The 18,439-nt window shown below is 41.9% G+C and overlaps 1 protein-coding gene across 1 annotated transcript; it reads left to right on the top strand.

The window, feature by feature from the left end:
- The first annotated feature begins 826 nt into the window (after positions 1-826).
- Positions 827-18,426, top strand: TNFRSF8 (TNF receptor superfamily member 8). Its single transcript, XM_058855062.1, has 12 exons — positions 827-849; positions 2,576-2,784; positions 7,268-7,358; positions 8,818-8,943; positions 10,300-10,455; positions 10,551-10,644; positions 11,056-11,339; positions 11,529-11,639; positions 12,179-12,226; positions 13,352-13,377; positions 14,841-15,042; positions 16,211-18,426. The coding sequence occupies exons 2-12, from the start codon at positions 2,713-2,715 to the stop codon at positions 16,453-16,455; spliced, it is 1,455 nt and encodes a 484-aa protein (XP_058711045.1). The 5' UTR covers positions 827-849; positions 2,576-2,712; the 3' UTR covers positions 16,456-18,426.
- The last annotated feature ends 13 nt before the right edge of the window (positions 18,427-18,439 follow it).

The raw sequence follows: 18,439 nt of genomic DNA, 5'->3' as shown, positions 1-18,439 counted from the left end.
CATGGCCAGGCTCTCAGAGCACAGTGAGCAGACTTTGCTGAAGGGATGTTTTGGGCACGTGGTGGAGACTTTCCCTTGAGGCTTAGTTGGGTCTCTGCATTCTCTTGCTCCAGGTATCAAGTGGCATTTGAATAATCCCTGACTTACAGGAGGTTTTCTGAATTGGTTAAACTAGAAAATGCCAAGAAATCGAGTCTGAGAGCATCACTACCTTTAACACCTAAAGCAAAAAGTGATCCAGATGTCAGAGACAGATACATGTAATAAATAAACATTATAAATAACAGCATGCTCACAGGGGCTTCCCCTATTTTCCTGACAAATGTTGTCCTTTGATGGAAGAACAGAATGAGGGGTTGGTTGTTTGCTTCTATTTGTTCTGTGGGGTTTTTTTTCATATTAACATAGGAGATTATTTTCTAGGAAATGGAGCCACCATGTAGGGAACAGTAGCGTGGGTTTGTTATAAAATGGAGGTGCTCCTTCCAGTCATTGAAAGGACTTGTTTTGGAAAGCCCCTTTTGTTGTATTTGAAATCAAAACACACAAAGTCTGAAAAGCTGCATTCACTTGGAAATGCATGCAGGCTGTGATGTTCCTGTGGAATAAACTCTTCACCCTCTTCATTAATGTTGCTTTTATTACACACTTCCAATAACATTTTGTCTTGTAACAGCCTTTCCGAAAAGCCAGCAGCAACAATAAGCACTTTCCACTTCCTATCCTTTTAAATATCTAATGCAATCAAGAAAGAACTTAAGAAGTTCAAGGAAGACTGGCAGCTGGGAAGCCCAGTTTCACTTTGGATGGGAGTTTTTCTTCTGAGGAGCACCCTGGAGCCTTCCCTCAGTGAGTGCCATCAGCAACTTATCCCTTTACCCAAGTCATCTTGTTCCATGGATCTTTGTAGAATTTAATGGCATTGCTGTCTCAGACAAATCTGAATTAAGTTATCCAATGGATTTTAAAAATATTGACACCATTCATTAAAAAGGAACTAATATACATGTATATAAAAAATGCTCAGTACGCTTGTTTCAATCTTACTTCCTCTGGAAAACAGGCCAGAAAACTCTCCCTGGTGCCAGTTCTGGGAAAAAGTCTTTTACACTGAGATTTTTGCACTCACATAAGTGATTGTTGCATCAGATGCTGACTTCAGCAGTGTAACTTAAACCTTCCAGGCTCTCTATGATGTTGGTGTCTGTCCTTTTGCTAGAAAAACTTGGATAGGGCCTGAAAATAGGAAAAAAAAGAAACCACAGAGGGGAGGGAAAGAATACAACCAGATCTCATCAATTGTCCTGATTACTGTCATTTGAAACTGCATTAATAAATTGGGAGAATTGCCTAATGGAATATTACTACAGAAGATTAAGGTGTGTTCTAGCCCATTACTTAATTAAGAAAATCATGAATGCAATAATCTGGCATTGAAATTCTTCGTTGTCTCTAGACATATGAGGCAGAGCTACCCCAAGAGCTTTTGTAGCTAAAAGAGTTTAGGAAGTGAGCAGAGTGAGGAGAGGAGACTGATTGTGTGTCACACACAGTGTGCAGTGTGCTGAAAATGCCTGGGGTTTATGTGGTGGAGTTTTGGAGAAATAAATGGAGGCAGTTAAAATTGTCACAGCTGAGCTGAAGGTATTTACACAGGGTCCCTCTGGAATGCTCATCTTTGCTGCTTGGTTGTGGTGGCAGTGATGGAGCTGTGGGTCTTTACTAAAATCATCATTTATCTGATTTTCAGTATTTTCTCATTTCTTTTGTTGTTAATGATAAGGGTGAGAAGCAGAGAAAAAACAACCCAGAGGTGTGAGAATTCAAATTGTCATTATTTTCCTGTATACCTCAGAGGTTTTCAAGGCACTTTGCCCTTTTGAAGTGGCTAACCTTCACTTTTGACAATACTTCTAGGGCAGATAAGGAGGCTTCATGGCATCTTCAACCAACTGAAATATTTCCAGGCATCAGAGCAAAAACCAGAGTAACAAATGGAAGTGAGTGAAACGATGAGCAGAAGTCTTAAGGATGATTGTCATCAACAGGAATTAGTTTCTCTTGGGATTGGAGGAAAGGGAAGTTTTCTCAAGGGGAAAGTCTGTAGTATGTTGGTGTTTTAAGTGGCAACGTGTAGAGCCTAAAACTTAGAGGAGTCATTGTGGTTGATTGTGAGTCTTCACCCACTCATCCAAACAGGAGTAAAATGAGTGTACTGAAAGAATGTTTCTTACTGGGAACTTCCTTGAGGCTTGACTGCAGCTCTCGAAAAAGTGACAGCTGTATGGGGCAGGGCTTGGACTTGTGCCTGTCCAAGGCTTTGGGGTGGTGAAGTGTTCTCTGAGGGCAGCCCAGATGAGTCAGGAGCCTGCACAGGCAGCCCTGACTGTGGGACACAACCTTGCTGCTCACCCCCGACTCACAGAGCTGAAGCACCGGGGCTGGACACTGAGGCACTTCAGTTTTGTTCTATTTTTACTTTTCTCTTTTGGGGCAGACCCCCTCCCCCTTCCTTCTGAATTGTTTTCTCACCTCAATTGAGTCTCAAAGCCTGTCTCCTGCTTGTCTTGAACAGCTGGAATGTCTCTGGACTGAATGAACAGGCGAGGAGCATGACTTGGTGGGACCCTGGAAGGGTCTCAGCCTCTGGAAGGAACAACCTGTCTGTCTCACCTGCGATGCTGGGAGCCAGAGACATTTAACAGCACTCAGATGGCTGCCTGCAGCCTGCCCCTGGCACTGGGGCTCCTGCTGCTCCTCCAGGACATCCACACAGCCCCACAGGTAAGGCAGGGGGACACCAGGGTCCTGCAGCAGGACCTGGGGCACCTTGGGCTGCAGAGCCATCCTGCTCTTCAGCTGGGTACCCACAGAGGCAGGGTTTGTGCAACACAGGGGGGATAAAGGGTGAGAAGAGCTCTCAGGAGATAAAGCAGAGCAGCCAGGAGAGTTTGCCCTCTCTGGGATCTTTACAGGCAGGAGTGTGGGATGTGAGCTGTGATGTGCAGGATGTTGGCACTGCTGGAGCTGCTGCAGCTCCAGGACAGCACAGCTGGGGAGTGAGGGAAGCTTTGAGGTTGCTGGGGGTTTATTTTTGGCTGTGTGCTCAGTGACAGGCACATTGCTGCAGAACTTGGTTCAGAGAGCTGCTGCCCACTCTGCTGATGCAAATCAGGAGGGGCAAGTTGAAAGGTGTAGAGGCTAAACAATAATAGACCTTTCCCTTTACACCCCTCACCCTGCTGACACCGACTTCCTCATGAATCCACTACTAATTCTGAATCAAAAATCACTTTAAATAGGCACAGCCCACTGGCTGCACTCAGCTGATGCAGTAGATGCACACCAGCTCCCTGCTCTGATCCTATCAGCTCTTGTGGGTTTGCTCTCACCCCACGACTGAGACCTGTCCCCTCCTCCTGGGGATCACATGGCAGTGAGCCCGCAGCACCTGGCATAAATCCAGGTGATTTCCTTGACTGATGCTTTAAAATACACATTAAACAAAAAAGAAAAAAGGTCAGGCACAGAGAGGCTGCAGTGGTAAAGTCAAGCAGGTGAGTATTTGCATGGAGTGTTGGACTGGAAATGAGGATATTCCTTTACAGTAGAAATACAAGTATATATTAGCCTAAGACACCTGTCTGTACACAGGAACTGAAAAATCCAGCACATCACTTGGGCTGCCAGATTTTTTTTTTACAAGACACTGACTCCAGTTAATTCTTTGATAATAACCAAATTCTGTATCCTCTTAATAGACATTTGAAAAAAAAAAATCCTCCTGCTTCTTTTGGTAAGAGTAGGAGTTTGCTCTCGTGTCTTTAGTTGTAAATTCCCCTCCCTCATTGCAAGTTTGCTTTACTTTCCTCAGGTTATCTGTGCTGCCACTGTCTCCTTCCTGATGTACAGAGGGATGAGTGTTCTGTAATCTTTGCTCACCAGAGGAATGTTTGGGAGGGCATTCAGATAAACTTGTCCAGTGTGCTGAAGGCAGACAGCTTTAGCAGGAAAGCCAAACAAAAAGATGACGCTTTTTGACATCAGTTTTGATGGTTTGTTCACAAAATGAAAGGGGCAGAGAGAAAATTAGGTTTTCTGATACTCATTGTCAATATTCACTGTAAAGTGATCAGTTACCTGGAATAAATGCACAGACATTGCTGGCATAAGCAGCTGCCTTTGCTCTGTCCTGCATTGCCTCTCTCACAGCAATTCTTTTACTGCAGTACAAGTGATGCTGTCTCTGCTTCCTGGTCACATTTTTAAACCATATTCCATCATACCTCAGTCCACAATTTAGGTTTTGTTTCTTTTTATAGCCAGAAAACTCTCACTTGTTGATAATGTCTTTATATCAAGCAAATGAAGCTTGACTACTTGAAGCTGTAGATTCTCAGCTTTCTCTGTACTGTCAGAATTTGGATAGAAGCTTGACAGACAGTTAACTGTTTTGCTGCAGTATTAGTCAGTTCTAGAATAGCCACTGCTGGTAGATTATTATTTTTTTTTACGGTAATATGCTTTCTTCCTGACTTACAGCTCATTTGTAGCAAGCCAATTTCTTAGTCTGCCTCACAATCACTTTTTCTCTATGAGTTCAAAAAACCATAAATAAATGAGTCAAGCCTTGTCCTGACTGAATTGCAGAGTAGCCCACTGAATTCAGCACCACCTTTACAACTGCCATTATTTAAACTGGAATAGCAAACATTTTTGCAGAAATCAGGAAAGTGAGAAGAGCTATAAAAAGCCTATTTTCTGAAACAAATTCTCTCAAGCAGGTGTTGAAAAACCCAAATACTTCTGATCTATATGTTTGCTTTATTTAATTGGTCCTTGATCTGCAGTGCATTCAGAAAAGAAAATAAAATAGTTAAATTGCTGAAATCTCGAAACCAGTGCATCCCTGTGCATCTGTCACAGAGCAGTGCAAGAGGAGAGGAATTGTCATCTTTCCTTACACAAGATGCATTCCAGCTCCTGCTAAATCCAAAACTTTTATTTGAAGAGAAAGAGAAAAGAATAAAGACCTTCTGTCCACCACAGCCTTGCTCCAGTACGTGTGTGATCTTCCTTGAGTGTTAAAGGGATTTTTAATAATACACATTAACCAAAAGGAGTTGTAATGGCAAGAGCAGCTGCCATTGCAATAAAACTGGTACATCTTCACTGACCCCTTAGAGAATTCTGGGGACAAACCTTCCTGCTGAGTTAAGAGCAGAAGTTTTCCTCACTGTGCTGCTGTTACAGGTCACAGTAGGAGTCAGATTGCTTCAGAACTGGAGGGAAAAAGATGCCAAGGATGGGGGGCATGGTGACTGATGCTGAGCATTGATATGAAGGTTATTTATCACTGAAAGGATCTATACTAATTTTTATACTCCTGAAACACCTCTACTGAACACATCACAGGCATTTTGCCTCTGGATTAGAAGCAGTGAGGTCTTCAGAAGGTGTTTTCTCAGTCACAGACATCCTGCTGTGATTTATTAAAATTCCTCTCCCAGCAGAGCACCTTGGGTTTGGCTCAGTAAGAGCTCAGGTGGCTACAAAGCTGTGCTTGCAGCTGGCCACTTGACAGCAGCATTTGTGGAGGAGCCATGGATGACCTGAATAAGGCAGGTGGCTGCAGTGCAGAGCTGCCCTCCCGTGGAAAGGGGGAAAATAAGGCTGAGTACTCTTTCATATGAATATCTGCATCATTTGTTTAGTTTGTAGGCCTAATTCATGCAGTGATTTATCACTGCACTACCATCAGGTCAAATTCATAATCAGAATGTGCACTGCTGGAACCAGGAGCAGAATCTAATACTAAACTCCTGATTTTCATATTCTTGGCAAGGTAAATTTTTTAAAAGCTGTTCTCTTACATTTTTACACAGACACTATTCTTTTATTTAAACCCCAAAACAGACAATTAAATAAACTGGAACCTTAGGTGCTGCATAAGTAATTCAATAATAAGGGTTTGTACTCTTGTTTAAAGTTCAGCTTCATTTGCAGCCAGAGTTGGTTGCCCAAGAGAACCAGGAAGAAAAAATTGGGCATTTGGGGTTCTTCTGTTCATTTCCTCCTTGACTGAAAGTTCCTGTTTCCCTGATGGGAGTTAAATAATTTTGTTTTGTGTATATTTAACAGGAGAGCAGGCTGTGAAATGAGTTAGGCAATGAGATTCTGCACAGTGCACAGAGGGAACAGGTGACAGCAAACAGTGTTTCAAAGTCCAGTGGGAAATTCATCAGCAGAAAGTGAAATGTAGAGTTTCTGAAATATTTAACTGCTCCACCAGTATCGTGTGGGAAAATCTCTGGGGAATCTGTTTATCAATTCTTTACCAAAAAAAACAAACAACAAATCACTGTTCATATCTTCTAGTAAATACTGAAAATGAAATTCAGATAACAACATTTTTAGGGGATTCTTAAGGGAGATGCCAAATTCAAAAATCAGATTTTCTCATCAGAACACTTGTAGCACTGTAATTTCCCAGAGCATGTAGTGGCCCAGCCATACAAAAACTAATTATGTGCTTCTTGTTACAAGCTGTAGCTGAGTCTCATTTTGTAAGCTAAAATCGAAACTATTTTGTGGTGGGTTTTTTTTTTAACTAAATAAATATTGGTTATGTAGTGGTGAAAGGTTATTTCTGAAAACCTTCACTCACAACAGAAGTGGGATCAGTTATTTGAATAAAGGCTTCATTGTGGGAGTATTTGCAGCATTCTTTTCAAGGCAAAAACTTCTTGTAGGATTTGTCCCTGAATAATCAGTAAAATAATTTATTGGTTTATAATAATTTTAGGTTTTTTTAATTCAGTGTGACTGCATAAGTAACAGAAAACTTGTATGCTGCAAACAGGAACGACCTCTGTGGATTACACCAAATCTATGTGGATTTAAATGATGCTGAATATGGTATCACCTCTTACTCCAGTGCACACAGAGCTGGAAATCTGTTACAGATGTTGGGGATTTTATTCCTTTCCCTAAAAAAACCTCTTAGCTCCAACTAACATGAAATCATTTGAGGACAGTAATTTTTATCCTTTTCTTTTCTTTTTTTTTTTTTTTTTAATTTGCTAACTGCAAATAAAGGAAATACAGACAATAATTTAGTTGTTTTGGGGATACTTGAATTTTCAGAAAAGCTGTGGGCTTTTCTTTACCATCTGCAACTGCCATTGCTTGAGGCAGGCATTGGGATCAGCCCTAGTACAGAATTAGTTGTTTTCTAATTGTGTCTTTTGTCTCTTTCAATTTCTAGACATCATTAACCCCACCTCATTCCTGTGACACACAAGAGAATTGGTTCTATGATGAAACTTCACAAAACTGCTGTTTCCAGTGTCCCTCAGGTATGTTTAGAGTTCAGTCCAATTTGCCTGGAGCCCTTCTCACAGACCCTGTGTGTCTGCAGGGTTGTGTTTTGTCCCTGAAGAAAAGGGCAGGTTCATGAATCACTGTCTAATGTGGCTCCAGATGTGAATCTCTTCTCCACTCTTCTGCTCCTGTGCAGTCTGCATGCAAACCAGATCATGTGATAGAATTTATATGGGATTTTATCACTTCACTTGACACTGATTCAGCCAGGTCAAAGAATTCCTTTCAAACTTGCCCCCGGGGCTGAACTAGCAAAGTGAAATTTGCCTAAATGAGTTTCTTCTCAGAGATAAAAAAATATGAAATGAAGGTATGGAAAATCTGACATCATTCTCGTAGTCACAGCAGTTTGGAAAGTGTCTCAGGTGAGGAACAGGCCCTGGTCAGGGGACCATTGAGCTGTGTTAGAAACTGGGTGGGACTCAGAGGAACCTTGGTGAGACAGGAGTTGTGGAAATGTCTGAAAATGCCCCACTGGCCAAAACCCCCTCAGTGGGGTGGGTATTTTGTGGAACTTCACCACCATCTGTATCTTCTTGCAGAAGTCTTTTATTTAGTTTTTCTTAAAGGAAATTCCTGAGCTGTATTTGTGCTCTGATGATACAGAGGGCTGTAGTGTTTGATTGCCAGCATTTGCATCCAGTTCCATCAGGATTCCCACTGGGATATCCTGTGCTGCTGGCCACACCACTGGAGTCCTTCAGCTGTTCAGGTGTAAATCAGAGCAAGGGATGGAGAAAATGGTCCAATAAAAGAAAATAATGGGTGGGGATGTGATTTTGACAGTCTCAAGAAAAGCTCTTTTCTTCTTCAAAACCATACTTTGCCAAAGCTCCTGGCATGAGGGATGTCACGGTGAGGCTGGGTGAGAAGCAGAAATCTGATTTAAATCAGGCTCTAATGAGCCACAGGATCCATCAGTTCCCCTTTGCTGATTCTTTATCACTAAATCCTCATGTCAGTCCTGGACTCCTCCACTGTAAAATTTATAAGAATCTTTTCCACCTTTATCCTCCACTACCCCTTCAAGCAATAACCTGCTCATATCTAATCCTAACTCAGCTGCTCACTGCAAAGAAAGAGGAGCTTTTCTACAAGTCCTTTTAATTAAAGGAAGGAAATTTGAAACCCATTTCCCTGGGAACTTAATAATGGCAGGACAATGTCCCTCATGGAGACTTGGCTGACTTTTCTGGCAGCACATGGCTTGCCATCTGCCCACTCCACAGCAGTCCATTCCAACTGGGGTTATGTCCTGGCCCTGCACCTTAGCACTTGAATGGGAAAGGCAAAAATGTCCTAGAGAAAGCAAATGACAAAGAGAAGACTGTGGCAATGTGTCTAACAGGTAAACAAGCAGACAAGAACACTTCAGGATGCTTTTCTGCCCATTTTGGATTGGTATTTTGTATATTTTGCTTTTTTTTCCTCCAGGCTCTGTTAAAAAGAAGGCATGTCCTCGGGATCCAGCTGAAGACTGCATGACATGTGGACCTGATCAATACTTGAACAATGTGTCCCCAAAGCCACGATGTGATGCCTGTGTGTCATGCTCAAAAGGTTTCCTTTTCCCCACACATACCTCACAGTTACATTCTGTCACTGTATATTATATTTACACTTAATTTTTATTTTATTCATTTAGAATTTCCACAGCAAAATTATCCATCCTTGGTTACTGAGTTAACCAGCAGAATGTTACCTTGCACTTCATCCATGTTACTTCTTGTGTTTCCTGGATTTACCTAAAAATTCTCCTCCTCCAGTGCTATCCCAGTCTGGTTTCTGCTTTCTGCCCATTTACAAGCTATTATCTACAGGCTTCTCTAATTATTCATGACCTCAATTACCATTATATGGCTTTAAACCTAAAGAGGGCAGGTTTAGATTAGATACCAGGAGGAAATAGTTCCCCTGTGAGGGTGGGGAGGGCTGGCACAGAGAAATCTGTGGCTGCCCCAACCCTGGAAGTGCCCAAGGCCAGGTTGGACAGGGCTTGGAGCAGCCTGGGACAGTGAGAGGTGTCCCTGCCCATGGATGAGATTGTAGGAGTCTAGAAATGCAGGGACATTTCTCTGTCTATATAATTCTTTAAAAAATACATTAATCATATATAATATTGATAAAAAGGCTTCCAAATATCCCTGAGCAAGCCAGAGTTTGTAAGAAATTAAATAGAAAGTAGGAAAACATTTCTTTTAACACAGAGGTGAAAGTGTAGATTTTAAGAGGGTTCCACACGTGGAGTAAAGATGGAGGAAAAAGGGTGTAGTTTTTAATCCTTCTTCTTCCTTCTTCTCCATGCTTCTGCAGTTTATAGAAGCACAAAATGTGATTGGTTTAGAGTTAGTCGCACTTTTAATTACGCGAGTAGATATAGAAAACTTATTTGTTGAGATATAATAACAATACACGTGTCTGTAGTTAATAGGATAAAAGTCAGTATAAAGGTGAAAAGACCACGTGCTTTGAGGCCATTTTGTATCATTAGTACGAGATGAGCCAGGCTGTGGTGATTTAAGCTTGTGCAGTTAGTCTGGATAGACCTGCCAAGTTTTGTAAGGATCCTTCAATAAACACGAGAAACCAGAATCTAATGAGCCTGGGAGTTTTCTTCGAATAATAAGGACTGAGATAAGTGGGACTCCCCACGAGGGAGGATCCCAAGGGAATTCAGCCCAAAGGAGGCTGAGGGACTAGAGAAAAGATATATCCACAGAGAATTCAGCCCAAAGGAGGCAAGGAGAGAGAAGTAACAGAGATCAGTGCTAAACTCATCTTCAACCCAAACCACTCTGTGATCATGAGGAGGAGCAGCACCATTTTCTTCTTCCTGAGCCTTGGACCTGGTGTTGCTCAGCTTTGGCCCCACTTCACCCTTCCCTTGCAAGGTGATCCTTTGTTCCTTGCCCACAGAACCGGACCTTGTGGAGAAGCAGCCCTGCTCCTTCAACTCCAGCCGCACGTGCGAGTGCCGGCCCGGCCTGTTCTGCAGGATGGCTGTGGAGAACACCTGCACTCGCTGCCAGCTCCACTCTGCTTGCAGGCCTGGCTTTGGAGTCAAAACCAGGGGTAGGAACTCCTGCCTGCCCAGATAACCTTTCCTGTCCTGCCCACAGGCCTGGTGTATTTTATTTGGATGGTTCTCAGTTGTTATTTTTATTCAGGCACCTCAACAAATGATGTCACTTGTGAAGAGTGCCCTCCTGGGACCTTCTCTGATCAAAATTCCAGCACTGACATCTGCAAACCCCACACCAAGTGAGTCTGTGCTTCTTTAATGGGACTGACAAATTAACTGAAATTAATAAAGGATGAAATAGAGTATGTCACTTCTGGTGCAAAGTGTACAAATTCATCTCAGAAGCACGGGAATCACTCTGGGTTCATGTGCAGAGGTTAGAAGGCCTCAGCTCTGGGCTGGAGGAACAAGGGAAGGAAGGAATCCTGCTTGTCTCATTTTTAGTTTATTAAGTGCAGTGGAATTGCACACCTGTGTGAGCAGCAGCTTTGCATCCAAGAGTTAGTGCCACAGGGATGAGAAGAATAATGACTTTCACAGCAAAAGCAATAACTGCAGTTGGTACAAAAATGACCAAGGGGATGTTTGTCACAGGGAAAACACTTGTACCTTGTACCACAGCAGTGATACCTGTTCCTTTTCATTCCCAGCTGTGCCAAGTTGAACAAAGTAACGCTAAGGAAAGGAAATGCCACACATGATCAAGTTTGCCTGGACCAGCTGCCCACTTACCTCACCCCGAGCACTTTGTCTATGAGATCCAGCAATGAAACAAATAACTTTGACCTGAGGGTGTTTAAGGAGAACCTGGTGACCTCTGCTAGTGGTGACCTTCTAAGTGTCACAACAACTGAAAATCCCAGTTCAACCCCTGAGGAGAAAGCTCAGGCTGGCACTTCTCCCACCTCAGCTAAGGGGGAGATGACAACAGGAGGTAACAAAGGCACAGCACTTACTCTCTCTAGAACGTTTTATTTGAAAGTATCTTTCAAATAAAACACAGTTTTTATGTGGGAACTTCCTGCAAATCCCCTCGGACTTGTGAAATGATGTCTGTTCAAACACATGGATGTACTCAGGATTTCCCCTCTGCTTTTCTCTGTGCTCCCTCTCTGTGCTGTAGGTGTAGTTCTTTGGGCAGTGGTTCTCTCTGTGGCAGTGCTTCTTGGGGGCATGCTGATATTTTGGAAATGGAAGGTTTGCAAGAAGAGGATCCTCATCCTCAGAAGAAAGTGTGAGTTTTTCAAGCTGTAACAGGTGATGTGCTGTTTGATCTGCCAAACAGCAGGTGGGAAACTCCAATGTGGGGATATTTGTGGAGGTCATTGGGGAAGAGAATGTTCTCTACAGGCCAGATAAGGGTTTAAGGCAAGCTGCTCATGCAGGATGTTGGAGAACATGAGAGATGGAGGCAGCTGGGAATTTAGGGAGGGAAGGGGGTGGGAGACCCCCAGGTGGGGAAAGGGAAAGTTTATTCTCTCAGCACAGACACTTGTATTAAATGATACCTGAAGTGTTGTGTGAGTAGTTTTTGGTTCTGGGAACAGGGCTGGGCTCTGAGCAGAAGAGGAAGGGTGATTTTTACTGACACTGACTCCCCACAGCTTTGCCTGGAGTTCCATGTGGGGTGTGCCTGCAAAACCACATTCCCTCTTTTATAGAAGGCAGGATGTGCATGTTCTAGGTTGGTTGTAGATCTGTGGGTGTGGTGAAGCTGTTGGAGCCCTCAGGCTCCATGGTGAGTTTGACTAAATGAAAGGTTTCTTTCATCAGCACACCTGGACTCGGTCATTGCTCACAAATACACGCTCAAATCTCCAGGTGAGTGTCTGGTGGGCCAGCAGTGCCATCCCTCTGACTGAAGAATAAGTGGATAGCTAAACGTGGGATTTTATTTTATAGAGTTTTAATTTCAAAGTGGAAGTTTCTCATGTCACACCTGTGTCCCTGCTGCCATGCAAGAGGCCAGTCCTGCTCCTCCTGAGCAGGCAGGGGACACGCTGGATGTGTCCAGGTGCCACCAGATGGCACTTTGTTCCCACGGCAGGTGAAGGGTTGGGTGATGTGTCAGTGCTGGAAAACGCCTGACTGATTTTAGGGCACTCAAATATCGGAGAAACATGTTCAGAAAAAATCCTGTCCAGATCCCACAAAGTGCAAACATTTTACCCATTTAGCTGATCCCTTCTCAGCAATTCCACTGACAGATCTATTCTCTGTTGTGTCAGATTCTAATCACCACACAGCAGAACTTTTTATATTCATTCATTCAGGAATACACTTTAAAGCCTCTTGTGTGCAGCTTAATTTTCTCAAAGTGGAATTTTTTCTCCCTCACTTGCCTTGCACAATAGAAACTGTTACTGTGTAGCATCACAGAGCTGATGCTCTGAAAATAAAGGTGATTGCACATCGAGGTGAAATTAGACAGTAGGTCTGAGCCCATCCACCTTCATGGTGCTACAGAATGTTGTACACTCCCTCCTTCTCACCTCTCTTCTTTGCCCAGTGTTCAACACAGGGATTGTTAATGGAACTACCCATAAAATCCCACCCCCTTAATAATCATCTGACCAAATGATGAACTGACCTAACTTGTTAATCCAGTAGAAAGTTATTAACAATTCTTTTCCTTTTTTTTCCTTTTTAATAAGCTTGTCTTGTGCTTATCTAAGCAGTTTCATCAGTTCATGTTTTTCATAAGATGAATACTAGTTGTGGTGTGGGGACAGTGATGCAGAAGGGGACAGAAAGGTCTCACAGTCTTGGCAGCAACCTGTTCACCTCAGGAGTGTCATTTCAGTGTGCCCTGAGTTTTAAGAAAAGCATCATGCACATGGAGTGGTTTAGGAAGCACATTGCTAGGTGATCTTTCAGAGCATATATTAACATTCTTAGGATTGTATGTGAGCTTTCTTCTGATAATGTTTTTAATTTCTACTGCAGGTTCGGACCTCGTGAACAAATGTGCAGTAAGTGTGAACAATATTCCAAACCAGATCGCTTTCCATGCCAAAGTAAATGTTCTTTTCAAATGTCCAAGAAGTGCCAGCCTTTCAGTTTGGACTTCCCTCTACAATATGTAATCATTTAGGTTGGATGAGGTGTATTAGGACCTGATATCTTCATATTTTGGGCTGATAAAATACACAAATCTGTGCTGTTAAATAATGGGATGCTGCCAATCTTGCTTGTGAGGGGATTTGGTTTGGTGTTCAGCCATTCCTGGTGCATTCCATGGGACAAGATCTGAAATCACAGGATGAATGTGCCTTTTCTTCCTTCTGGGAGAACTTTGTGTGTGTCAGTCCCATTTGATCTTACTGCTCCAGTCACACAGATGGGATTTGTGCTTTTCTTCTCTCATTCTCCACATCCCTTTTTCTCTGCAGGGTTTGGCATGGCTGTGATATGGGTACACAGTGGGTTTGGTTTGTCATTCCTTCAGGACAAGCTCCTGGTGTCACAGGACAGTTTGCAGATGAGCAGGACAAATATCAGTTAATGTGGCAACAACAGAAAGCAGTTCCTCAGCTGCTGAAATGGTCAAAGCTCGGTTTGATTTCCCCTCTGTCAGTGAAATTACAGCAACTTTCATTCTCTGAATCTTCTCAGTTTATTAGGCTTGTTAACTTTAAATGTCCAGATCTGCTAAACCACTCTTTAGACTGTTATTTTTTTTGTTTGTTTTTAAATGAGTTTGCTTTTGAATGTTGTGCATCTACACACACACAAGATGCTGCTTTTTCCAGTTACTCTGGTTGCAATCAGCTCTCATCATTTCAGTGTGTAATTGTTAATTCCTGAATTGTGAGGAGCTTCAATTCTTGCCTCTGTAGAGAGTCAGACCATGAGCAAGGGTTATAAAATCCAAATTTCAGATTTTTTTTTCTTTCCCAACCTTGTGGAAACAGAAGATCAGAACCACCAGAAAATTGTGATTTAGGACCTTTAGCCTCTCTCAGATTTTGATTCCTCTTTTAAAGAACTGCTTGTAATTAATTCTTCATGTGTTAGGTCCTCTGAGCTTGTTTCTTCTACCTGACATTCTGCTGAGGCATTTTGAAATTAAATCAGTTTGGCCTCTGGCTTGTTCTGTTCTTCCATAGGAGCATGACAGGTCTTTGCAAAGTTCAAGAGGTATCTAAAACATATTTTCTTTAGTGGAAAGGAGGTACATTCCTGAAAATGTGATTAGAAATCTGTGAATTCAGCTTAGAAACAGTATTTTGAAATAGGGTTTTAAGTGATGCAGGAGCCTGGTTTGAAGTTCCCACACCTGTCAGGTACTTTGGAAGGTTTCACTCCCTGGGACAGTGGTGCTGGAAGTACATTCTGTTATCCTGACTGCCACAGGAGGATTCTGTGGACCTGTTGCAGTGTCCAAAGTGTTTTTACACTCACCCCACTTCTGCTCTCCTGTTTGTATTGGCAGAAGATTGTACTGACCACTGACAGTAGGCCAGAAGAGGAGGAGTTAATTGACAGAGTCCTTCCTTTGGAAACCAACAATAACTTGGTGTCCAGCACAGAAAAAGCACAAAGTCCTCACTGGGGTGATGTGACACCAAGCAGTGGGAATGCCCCAGATTGTCCTGTGGATTCTCGAGTCAGAGACCACACAAATAACAGAATTGGTGAGTCTTGGTTTTGTTTGGTTTTTTCCTTTTGTCATCTTCCTTTTTCAAATTTTCAAACATGGCATATCATTCCAAGATTACTATTAAACTTCAAAGTGTCCAGATCTCCTCACAAAGATTGTGCTGAATCTCCAGATCTTTGACACAAAAATACCTATTCATTTGAATATAATGCTTTCTTTTTTTTTTTCATGTTTGTCTTAGTCACTATGAATTTGACATAAGATTCCTTTCTTCCTCCTTTTCATTCTAGAAGATGTAAATTTTACAGAAGAAATTTGAATGTGTCTGCTGGAAGATGATGCTGTAATACTGAATGAGAATTGTACTTAGCTATCATTTTCTTCTCTGGTTTCATAATAATGAAATGTGTTCCCGTAAAGTCTTTGACCATGGCACAGGGTGGGAGATAAAGTCAGGCAAGGAGCTCATTCACAGGGGGAGTGAATTGGACAGGAATTGTTACCTGAGACACCATCTGGGACATTCTGGCACTGCTTCCAAACCCAATTCTGAGGTTATTTGAAGGTATTATTTTACATATTACAAAAACTGACCTTTCCTTACTAAACACCCTTTCTGTTTTTACTGTGAGTGATGGATTGGGATGAATGTGATGATTTGATTTACCATATCCAAATATCTCCAAGCAATTAACCTACAGTGTCTGAAGTGCAGCATCCTCCTGAATTAAGTGCAGTGGTGCAAGCCGTTGAAAAAGCCTTATTTACCTTTCTGGGAAGGACTAAAGACAACAAGTTGGACCCAAGATTCAGAAAATTTTGTAGTTTATTCTGAGCTAGAAAGAAACTAATTTCTTTGCAGGTCCTAGGACCCCAGAACTTCTGTACAGTGCTGATCTTTACCCAAAGGTTTCTTTTACATCCTGTTGTTTCTTGAAACAGCAGGAGCATAAACCTTGGATTCTTTATATCTAGATCCCAATTAGTTGTTTCTTCTTACAGATTCTCATGAATGTCTTCTGCCTTTTCCACTTTGTCTTTTCCTGTAGTCACACCTTTAGCTCAGTGGCTTAATCCCATGGAAGCTCAATCTACTTGATCTGAAATGCCCAGAGTCCTAATAAAAATGTTACCTGAAAAAGCCATTTCTGGGGCAGCAGTGACTGTTCACCATGCTCAGCACTATTTCTCTCCTTCCTCAGAAAAACTCTACATCATGAAGGCCGACACTGTTATCGTGGGGTCTGTTTCAGAAGTGCCCAGTGGCAAGAACTGTGCTGTCAGAGGATGTGAAAGTAACCTCGATGCCCAGGAAAGCATGGAAGAGGAACTGGAAATGCATTACCCAGAGCAGGAAACAGAGTCTTTTCCAGGGAATGATGTAATGGTTCCTGTGGAAGAGGAAGGAAAGGAATTTCACCACCCCACCACTGCCACTGAGAAGTGACAACCCAGAGGTAGTGTGGGAAGATCCAGAATCATCCAGTGTGACACTAAGGCTGAATTTATGGCAAGGGAGGTAAACCCACTGTGCCTTAGATTATTGGGAAACTCCTGGAAAACACTGAAACACATTCAAACCAGGAGAGCTTGAAGCTATTTCACCTAACAAATGAGAGCATCATCCAATCTGTTTTTTGGACGATGCCTTCAAGCTGACATCGAATATTTCTATTTCCCTCTCTCCTGGTATCACACTGAACACAAGTTTGAATCAAAGCTGCATAATTTAGAGGACATCTGGATGTCAGCTGAAGTTTCACAGCTTGTTTTCTCAGTGTGGAGGAATGGATTGAAATCTGTGTCTGGTTACTTCTATTAGCTGTGAAAATTCTGGCCAGGATTCTGAGTCAAGCTCGAGACTCAGCCATGTCTCTTCTGTTGTTTCTATTCCAATATTTCAAATTTTGTCATTTATTTTGCAATATCTGGTATTTTCTCAAGGCTTCAAATAGGCTTTTGATTGAAAATGAGAATAATCTTAGTTTTCCTTAGCATAAACATAGCTCTCAAGTTTGTGGACTTCATATTTCTTGAGGAATTAGGATCAAAAGGTGCCACACAGGCTCTGAAAATAGAAGGCAAATAAAATTAATTGTACTTTAGGCCATTCTTTCTAGGTTTTGAAGTCTGATTCTTATTTTTTTGACTACATCAGATCATAAGTAAGTGGACAAAGCAGCCTCTTCTGATGGAAGCCAAACCGAACATTTGGCTTTTGGATGAACTATGGGTTAAGCCAAATGTGGAGCCTGTAAAAAGAGAAATGAAGAAATTATTTTTCTACTGAAAAAGAGGCACAGCAGTTAATTCCTATAACATTGTTAATACCTACTTGTTTTAGAATTGTTCATAATAGTCAGGGTGACACTGATTTGCATATCCTTTAAAAACAAACCTGTTTGGTGGCCAACTGGCATGAGTTATGCTATTTTTAAATCTTTTGTGCCGTTTGTTCAATGTAATAGTGCTGACTGTACTTTTACACAGGACAGTGGAAAATGAGCAAGGTGACAAAGTGTTTCTTAATAATCAAAAAAAAGGAACCACAAAACCCATTACTTGCTTTGCAGCTTTGTACCAGCGGTGCAGCTGCAGTGACTTCTGTCTTAGAGCTCACACAGGGGCATAAAAACATAAAAACACCTTCTTGGGCCAGCCTGGAGCTTGAGCCTCACATTTCATCTCTGCCAGTCACAGGAAGGGATTTGTTAGGAAGACCATGACTGCTGTTTGCACTCATCATAGTTCTGCAGTTGCAGCTGGCATTGGATTAAGGATGTCAAAGAGTTTGACTCAGCCTTTATTATTCTCTGATATCACCATTAGTTTTTCGTGTCTCTTGAATTTCCAAGTACAATCTGCCTCCATAAGCACCTGTGGCAAAAGAGTACAGATATCATGCACTGTGTAAAGGACTTTTAGCACTTTTAAACTGGCCTCTTTATTTCAGTGAATGTCCCTTGTTCTTACAGAAGTCAGTGAGTTGCTTTTTATTTTTTCTTTTTCAACCAAGTTGCTTTTGCAATTGATTGTATCTCAGCTTTGATTGAACTAAGCCTCAAAGATCAGTTCCCATCTTTTCATATTAGTATTCATGTTAGTATTACTCATGTAAGTTTGATGCTCCACTGCCTTGGTCACTTTAGTTGATCTTTTCCACATCTATTTTAACTTCACTACATACTTCATTTAGAGAAGACCAATTAGTGAATCCAAAAACTGAAAAACTGCATTTACCTGGCTGTGATTGTTTGGGGCTGTTCTGCAATGACTGTAATTGTGTATTTCCACTCTGTATATTAATTAATCTTTTTTACTGGAACAGCTTTCTAAAAGAACCATATGCATTGCAACCTGCTGGATGTGTTATAGTTAGTTGGTTTAATAATGCTGGTAATCTGAATTAAAAATTACATGGATTTAAGACA

Source organism: Poecile atricapillus, chromosome 22, assembly GCF_030490865.1.
Source record: "Poecile atricapillus isolate bPoeAtr1 chromosome 22, bPoeAtr1.hap1, whole genome shotgun sequence".
Lineage (NCBI taxonomy): Eukaryota > Metazoa > Chordata > Aves > Passeriformes > Paridae > Poecile > Poecile atricapillus.
The sequence above is the reverse complement of the archived record's forward strand: the minus strand, read 5'-3'. Positions and strand labels throughout refer to the sequence as shown.